This window comes from Macadamia integrifolia, chromosome 7 (genome assembly GCF_013358625.1).
Source record: "Macadamia integrifolia cultivar HAES 741 chromosome 7, SCU_Mint_v3, whole genome shotgun sequence".
NCBI classification, from domain to species: Eukaryota; Viridiplantae; Streptophyta; class Magnoliopsida; order Proteales; family Proteaceae; genus Macadamia; species Macadamia integrifolia.
The window spans coordinates 21,811,243-21,820,040 of NC_056563.1; the positions used below are offsets into that span (position 1 = coordinate 21,811,243).

At 38.4% G+C, this 8,798-nt stretch overlaps 1 protein-coding gene across 3 annotated transcripts; it reads right to left on the reverse strand.

Moving 5' to 3' along the window:
- Positions 1 to 2,503: 2,503 nt before the first annotated feature.
- LOC122084115 (DNA-3-methyladenine glycosylase 1-like) lies at positions 2,504 to 6,972 on the reverse strand. 3 transcript variants are annotated; one of them, XR_006141837.1, is made up of 2 exons: positions 5,339 to 6,971; positions 2,504 to 2,743 (listed from the first exon to the last, which is right to left on the reverse strand). XR_006141837.1 is itself a non-coding variant. In XM_042652184.1 (2 exons), the coding sequence occupies exon 1, from the start codon at positions 6,284 to 6,286 to the stop codon at positions 5,399 to 5,401; it is 888 nt and encodes a 295-aa protein (XP_042508118.1). In that variant the 5' UTR covers positions 6,287 to 6,971; the 3' UTR covers positions 2,504 to 2,743; positions 5,371 to 5,398. The 3 variants fall into 3 exon arrangements, 2 of the variants coding, with proteins under 2 accessions (XP_042508118.1, XP_042508119.1); XM_042652184.1 differs by having other exon boundaries at positions 5,371 to 6,971; XM_042652185.1 differs by having other exon boundaries at positions 2,672 to 3,928; positions 5,371 to 6,972.
- Positions 6,973 to 8,798: the final 1,826 nt, after the last annotated feature.

Genomic DNA, 8,798 nt, shown 5'->3' on the forward strand with positions numbered 1-8,798 from the left:
CAATTATCATTAACTTTTACCTCTTATTGTCGAAATAATCTTACTTAATTCAATTAAAAGGCCAAATCATGTGGGTTAAGAGATTTCTCTTTTCACTATTTGTGAAGGAAAACTTGGTCCAATAGTAATTGTGTAAGCAAGGCCCTCTTGGGTATCATTTTCCCTTTTGATTTTTGTTCACAAAAATGATTTTGACTGCATTTGGTATCATTTATGGAGCTGACAAAAAAACAAAAAAGAGATCAAGAATCATTTATGTGTTTTGGCAAAAAATAATTTTCGATTATTTTTACGCTCAACTTTAATGAGCATGTGCTTAAAGGCTCAATATAGAGGAGCAAACTAGTCATTTACTTTGTAATTAGAAATCCAAGCCCCTTGCCCTCTCTTCTTCAATCCACAGTAAAGAGAGTAGAAAGATGGGTGAAGACATTCTCTTCACCTATTTCTGTAAAAAACTATTTTGCACATAGAGATATCTAACTATTTCTCACAAAAAATTATTTTTCTCAAATAGTTACCAAATCATTTTTATATTTAAATAAAAAATAATTTTCATTAATGATTTTTATTAAATAGATAAAAATAAAAAAGATAAATGATACCAAAGAGGGCCAATGAATTTAAAAAAATAATAATAATAATCTTATCGTTCATCAACACTCGCCTATATTTATTCAAATTCCCCTACTCCAAACTTTTTTGGTCCGACTCTTCCCCTCCAAAAGAAAAATTGAACCTTCACCGCCTCTTTCTCCCCTGATAATTCAAAATCCCCAAATTACACATCCCCTCATTCCTTCTCCTGCACCTTGTACTTCTTTTCCCCCTTACCCTGTCGTCACCTTGTCACCTTGTCACCCTTAGCCACCATTAAAGACTACAAGAACTCTTATCCTTCACCATACCCGACAGTTTGAGAACAAACCTACTCCTTGTTGATAATAGGTGAAGATGCTTTCCATGATGCAGAGCAGAGAAGAGGTCAAGAAAATTGGACTCCAGAAGATGCATTACAACATAGATTCATATATATTAACTAAAAACAGAATTAGAAAGATTTCCATTTTTTTTTCTTTTCTAATTGGCTATGTTTGGTTGCAAGGGGAATTAAAGGGGAAGTGAAGTGAAATTTTTATACTTAAAAAAAGAAATGTATGTAATCATTACTCCATGTGATCATGTAATTAACTTCGAATCATTCCACATTTGGTTATAAAATTTCACTTTACTTTGCATCCAAAACCCTTTACTATAATATGTAAAATATATCATTACTAATTGTGGTTAAGAAAATTAAGTAGTTTATACTTTATACATTCCCATTCGTCTGAAAATTTCGCTTTTCTTCCCTTTAAATTCCCCTTGCAACCAAATGGAACCAACATGTCAGAATTAGAAGAATTCATTCTCTAGCTGGAGTCTCTATTTATTCTTGCAGCAATAATAACAGAAAAAGAACCCTGCCCTGCTGGTGCAAGAACCGTAGAGAGACAGGGTGCTGCCCAGGGCGCTGAAGAAGTTGGCGTGCCTTCTCATTGGTCCCGTGCGCTGGCATTTCCTGTAGTGGCAGGACAGAGTTCTTTCGAGTTCACCAGTATGTTGTGAATGTACTCTGGTTGAGTACTCAATTTGTACTACAGTTTTTGCACTGAATGGCTTTTTTTTTTATTTTTTCTCTCTCTCATGGAAACAACTTGCTGTTGTCTCCTGCATACTGCATCCCAATATCTTGTCATCAAAAGCATTTTTAATCATGTATGCAAATTTCTTGTTTTCTTGTCAATGTGGTGGAACTTAGCCTGATCTCTCACTAATCTGAAAATAGTATTCTCCAAATTCAGGTTCCTCATGGCTGAGTCTTTTATAGTCTTTTATCACATACCAGTGAGAATCCTTTTGGATTTAATTATGAAAAAGTCCAATGCACTCAAAAGAGCTCAAGAAGTTCAATCCATATTTCCTTCATAAAACAACATTGCTTGCAATCTCACAGATGTGAACTAGGAGGAAACAAGGCCTTCTCCCTTGGCGCACGCAGGTCACAAGCATTCACTTTCTCAAAACAGCATATCCCAAAACCAAAACCAAAACCAAAACCCTTGTACTTAGGGAAGAATATCCATTTTTTGAATTGTCTTCTTAAGAAAGTAGGTTTTAGGATTCAGGCCACTAGGTCAAAAAGTGGGATGCAGGTAAGAGTTGGTGGAAAATTCACCCCAATCCTAATAAAGCCACCCCCCATTGTCATACTCTGTTTCAGTAATAAAAACCTCGCCCAAAAAATTTGCAAGGACAGCAACCTTCACCATTTAAACCTCTCAACTCTCTTCTAAATCCACAAATTCCAAACTAGACGTGATCTTCTTAAGTTCAAGGTAATTAAACCCAACCCCCCCCCCCCCAAAAAAAAAAAACACACACACACACACACAAGACCGCTTACATCCTTGTCTCTCAACAATTCCCAGATCTCCACCCAAAGTTCATTTTTACCATAAGATGCTACTCAAAGAAAACATTCCATTAACCATGTCACAATTGATCATTAAAGTTCCAAGCTCTATCACCCTATGCAATTCTTAAAAGAAGAACCAATTTACTGATGAATGTCAAAGTAGATATTGTCATAAGGTAGTACAACCTGAAACATAAGCATAGAACTTTTTTCTTTTTCCCCAACTCTAACCAGAGCATGCTGCCAGGACCGTAGGTTCAAATAAAAGACGAGTACTATCATTGCCTGTAAAACAAGATTAACAAAATGCATGAAGACTTGCACACACACCACAAGAGAGGGAGAGAGTGCGAAATAAGATTTAAGTAGTTTTCAAGAACATCTGAACAGAGTAAAATTGTTTCATACAGATGTGCTTGTAAAGATGAATGACTGCAAAAATTCTACCCACAGACTTTATGGAACACTTGACTCAGGCCAGGGAACTCGCCTCAGAAGTTCGACTCTAGCAACCCTCAGAACAAACCACTTTGATGCCGGTGGAAATTTAAGAAATCATGAAATTCCAGTATCTGTCAGCTATTCCTCTCAACTACTTGGGAATATTCTCAATTCTATCCTAAGGTAGTAAGGTTAAAGAAGCAAAGGTCATAGCATAAAAGGTCGTACATTTACAGTAAACATTGAAAGCATGCAGTTTATTTGCACTGGCTACAGTAATATGATCAACCATTAAGTAATGGAACTTTTTATTAAATTAGTCCTTTTAGTAACAGCAAATAATTTCAAGTTGGCATCTTGCGACTCTTGGACAATTGATGATCATATGCACTCTTATTAAGAGCATACTAATAAGTAAAAACCAGTGCATGCATATCTAAAAACCTCTTAAGCTTGAATGCGCAAGCTTTCTTTTCCAATTCATTGGACCAGCCTCTGTCAAAATATTTTTGGAGTACTTGTGATACTGATTTAAGAACTAAAGCGCAGCAGAAATAACAATGCTGACACATGGACTCTCACTACCACTTCTTGCTTCATGAGGAATCTGAAAATTTGTCAATGATATCTATGATACTTTAAGAAAGAGTATTAAGTCTGGCAGGGAACCAGATATCAGCAAGAAAAGTTAATTAATTAGCGGAGAAGATAAAGGGTGAAAACCCTGAGACTGTAATCAATGATCCATGGTAAAGAGGTTAAGCATGAAGCAAACAAATTGAAAGAAAAAACACACACTCATACACAAGTATTTGTGATTTAAAATCTCGAGTTTCACAGATGATTCACCAGCATTTTATTTCAAGTTCAAAACAGCTACAATTTTAGGTAAATAGGTCCAACAGAATATGAGAAATTGATTGTCGACAAATAATGTTAAGGCAAGTGCCTTGGTCGCTTTGTTGGTGTCACCTTGCGTCCAGGCCGCCTCCAACGCCGTGGATTGCCTACTTGCCATGACATATATGACTGCCATTGCAATAGGTGAGGCCACAGTGTATTGAAATTTATCCCAGCCTTCAATGGGATACTAACAATTAACATTATAGGAGAACAAAGAGGGGACACATTACAATGGATGCAGAATGGAGAACAAAGATGAGAAGTCGATTAGTAAAACATGGAAATATTACAAATATCTAACCTGCTCATACCTCTGGAAAACCGTAAATGGTATAACATAAGGCCCTCAAGGAGCGTACCAGAAATTTTAGAGCACTGTTCAATAGCAATTTCACTAAACCTGAAAAGCCAAGGTTGTATAAGCAATGTCTCCCTCATGGGACAATTCTTATTAGTAAGTGACATATTAGGCCTGCCCAAACACTGTGATGCAGTTGCATTAGACATTAATCCCATATTCCCATGTGAAGGCCTATGGCCCACAAAATGTTGGTGTCAATCCCATGGGCTGAAATTGACCCTTAAGTAGGTTAGGCTTACAATGACCTTAGAAGTGGTTAGGAGAGACATGCATTTCTTAGGCCTTATATCATGTATGACATCAAATAAAGCTGATTGGAAGGCAAGGATCCATGTAGCTGACCCCATTTAGTTGGGATAAGACTGAGTTTGAATATTGAGTGCATCCTATGCCTTTCTTTTGGGCCCTCTATATATCCTAGGGCTCCACACAGACTGACAGAATGATCATTTGGATCTAAGTTAACACTGGTCAACTAGCATCCCATTACTAGTACATTTGGCCAAAGGAATTCTGAACACACAAAATAATCATGAACATAAGATATCAAAACCAATCTCAAATTTCATCGCCACTACATTTCTACAAGACTTCCAAATTCTCCTTCAAAAGAAAAAAACAAATTACAATAATAGTTCCTTAAATAGAACAGAGCACCCTTTTATCGAGAGTGGTTCAGGTTCACGTACGAGAATGTACGAGAACGGTTCTGATCCGTGGATATAGAATCAATTTTCTCTCTCTTCATTTAATAGATTCTATATCCACGGATCAGAAATGTACGAAAACATTCTCGTGAACCTGTTCCGTTCACCCTTTTATCCTAGTTTTACTTTGCAATCTAATAATGCTCTATTTTGCATGATCAGCACTGAGGATTGAAGTCACAACAACCAAATATCTATATTCTATAGTTTTAGTTCTCTAACTGATTAGCAATATTGATGTCAGAAGAACCTAAAATCTATATCAACTTTAGTTCCAGCATCCGCATTTTAAAGTTTTAGATTATACAGGTCATTCTACCAATAAAACTAATGAGGATGAACGAGACAACAGAGCTGAAAAAGATAAATAAACATAAAGGATGAAGAAGCAGAAAAACGCAAAACAGTACCATAAAGTTGGATAACTAAGCTCATTGCTTCAATATTCACATACACACACACACGCACCTGTACTTAAATCACAAAGCAAGACCAATTACCCGAGGCTGGCAATGTCACTGATCAGATCTAGACTTTGATGTTGCTGCGGCTGTGTGTGGTGGCTGCGGCCGAAGCTTGGGTCCCTTTGGCTCCAGCGAGCCTCCACATGTACCAGGCCCCAAGGGATCGATAAGGTATCCACTTCTCACAGAGCTTTTCCATCTGGTTAGGCCGAGGCAATTGTTTAAGACCATAGAGGAACTGGACCCCCTTGCGGACACCAAGATCACCGATAGGGAGAACATCCGGTCGGTGAAGGGAGAAAATCATGAACATGTGCACAGTCCAGGGCCCAATACCATTGACCATAGTGAGCATTTCGAAAAGGGCCTCAACCTCCATGTCAATAATCGAGGCATCAGAAAGGATCCCCTTGTGGTACTTGCTGGCGAGGTCATGGATGTAACTGGCTTTACGAGCGGAAACACCGATTTCACGGAGTTGGGGGACAGAGAAGGAGAGGACGGCGTCCGGGACTACACCAGCCTCACCACCGCAGAGGGAGACAAATCGAGTGTAGATGGAGGTGGCAGCCTTGTCGGCGAGTTGCTGGTAGAGGATACTCTTGGTCAGGGCAAAGAATGGTGGTTGAGATGTGTCAAAAGACGGCGATTGATGTGCGTCGATAACACGCGCTAGCAGTGGATCCGCAGCTTTTAAATGGCGAATAGCAACAGAAACCTCTCCTTCGCAAGATAATTTCCTGCTGACAATTGTCGGAATAACCCTAATCGCGTTGCCGTTGTGAACGACAGTTGTGGCGGTGACCATCTCGGATATAACGGTGGCGGCGGCGGCGGCGGCAGCGTTGGAGGTGGTGCTATCCCGGTCAACGGCTTGGGGAGCTTTATTTTGGGAGTTATCTGTAGAGACGTCAGCGGAGACCTTCTTTTTCTTTCGAGGCCGGACGGGCATCTTGAAGAAGAATTCTGCGGAGGAGAGTGGTGGCGTTCGGGTGAAGCTGAGAGAAATATTATCGGACAGGGGCTGGGTTTGGGGCAGGGGCGGAAGCTGAGATTGAGAGCGAGGCTGAGTATGTACAAAGTAGGTGCATGTACCAGCAGGCAGCAGGTGTATGTATTAAAATATTGTGAATTCAACGAATGAATACAAGACTTTGGAGTCAAAACCATTGTCCAAAACAATTGGGGGTTGGGGTTGGGGTTGGGGTTGGGTTTGAGAGTTTTGAGGCTAATTTGAGGGTTGAGGATGATGATGAATTTGCGTCTCTGGACGGAGACTTGTGGGGTTGAGTTTGCTCCTCCCAAAGAAATGGTGGCGACTGCCGACTGCAGAATGCTACTGTTGCTGTTGGGTCATGAGGAGCAGCATTCAAACGGAACCAGTCAATGAATCTACCACCCCAGCAGCCAGGTGGTGCTCAAGGTCCTCTTCCTTATCCAATTAGTCTAGTTTTAGTCTCAAGTCTCAACTAGTCGAGAAGACGAAGGTGACAATGGCCTACTACCGCATCTCCCTCTCTCTCCCTCTCTGTGTTAATTCTATTTCAGACCCATAGATGTTCTGCCATGTATTCTACCTACGGCACTTTGAATTCCTTGCGTGCTCGTCCGATCTAATCCACACTCAAATTCTTGTAATTGGTAATTCTACTTATATATAAAGTCATCAGAAAGTCATGAATTCTGCAATTTCGGAAGAGAATTTCATAATTCACAAATTGAATATTTTCGAAGGAGAAATTCGAATCATTTAAATCGAAACCGCATCATTTAACATTTTTACCTTATAATAGAAAGACTAACCAGTTATGCGAAAGAGGAAGGCTGGCAACATGGGGATATTTGAATCGATATGGTTCTACAAAATGTTTTGACTAACCATAGAACTTGGACTTGGCGTATATATGAAATTTCCCCTTATTTGGATATTCAGAATTTTTTCACTAAATTTAACTTTCTTCTCAAACCCTAATGAAGATGTAATTAATTTCTTAAAAATGTTAGCCTTTTGGGTTCTCGTAAGAAGAACCTCTATCTCTACTCTATATCTTATAATGAGGTAAATTCCTTATTTTGATTTTAATCAATATTTTTTCTTATAAAAAAAAAAATTACAGCACTACCCCTTGGAGAATGCCACAATTATAAGACCAACCTCTTTGTTTCACAAAATTAGACTCAGACCCTTTACTGTCATCAGTCACTGTTAAAGAATGCTATGAAATGATACTTTTGCCCTTATGAGTAAAACACTGATAAATTACCCATTTTCATTATCCCAAAAATACCCCTCTTTACCATTTTACCATTACATTCTCCTTATCTCCTTCTCTCCTTCTATCCTTCTCTCCATACCTGTGATCAAGGGTTCAGACGAGTTCCAACTAGTTCTGTCGCCGGCAAATACTTCTCTTTTCTTCTCCGACGAGAATTGCGCTTTGCATCGCTGTCATCTTTGGTCACTGGCGAGAAGGTTTGTTTTCTTTTCTTTTTTTCTTCTCTCTTTTTCCCCGTTTTGTCGCTTTGTTACAAGTTATCAAATTTCTCTCTAATTGTTCTCTAGTTCTCTATTTTGGTGATCCTGTTCTGTTAATCACTTTTATATCATCTATCTTGAAATGGGGAGCAAATTTATCGATTTGGGTGAAAAATAGTAATTTATTACAAGGGTATTTTAGGTACTTCATATTTAATAAGGGCATTTTGGTATATAAAATAAAAAATAATTGTTGGCATCAGCATATAAGGTATATTCCTTAACAGTGACTGACGGTAGGGAGTCTAAGTCTAATTTGGTAAAACAAATGGGATGGTCTTATAATTGTGACATTCTCTAGGGGGTGGCGCTGTAAATTTTCTAAAAAAAAATTAATTATTTCTTCCATGAACCAAGTTTTTCGGTCCTTTGATCGATGAGTTTCAATGGTGTCCATAAGATAAAGAGAAACTATAAAGTATCATCGACCATTCGTAAATAGGGGTATAAATATTTATGGCTATTGATTGATAAACAACTATTCTATGATAGTTCTTAGATCTCCTTGGAAGGCTTATTTGGAAACTCATTGATAAACAAATAAATGATGACGTTGTCAAGCTTTATTACACATCCAAATGAGTTCAATCGCGTGGCAGATGACGCTGCAATATCCAACCATATGAATGAGATATAGTCCCTGATGGATCAGTTACATGTCAATTTTTTTGGTGAAATTTTGATTGTTTTCTATCCTCACTTTAAAATGCATTATTCTAGAGCTAGAATTTATTCCAAGAATGCATAACTTGTGTTAGTAATATTCTCAACTTGTGTTTTATTGTTCCTGTACTTTGGGTGACCCTGCTTTTCTCCATGTACAAAATTTGGATTGAGCTGAATTTTTATAATGATAAAGGTTGGCACACTAGTATTGTGCCCAACATTGTGTCTACCTCCCTCTTTCTCAGAAAAGTCACCTCTGCTC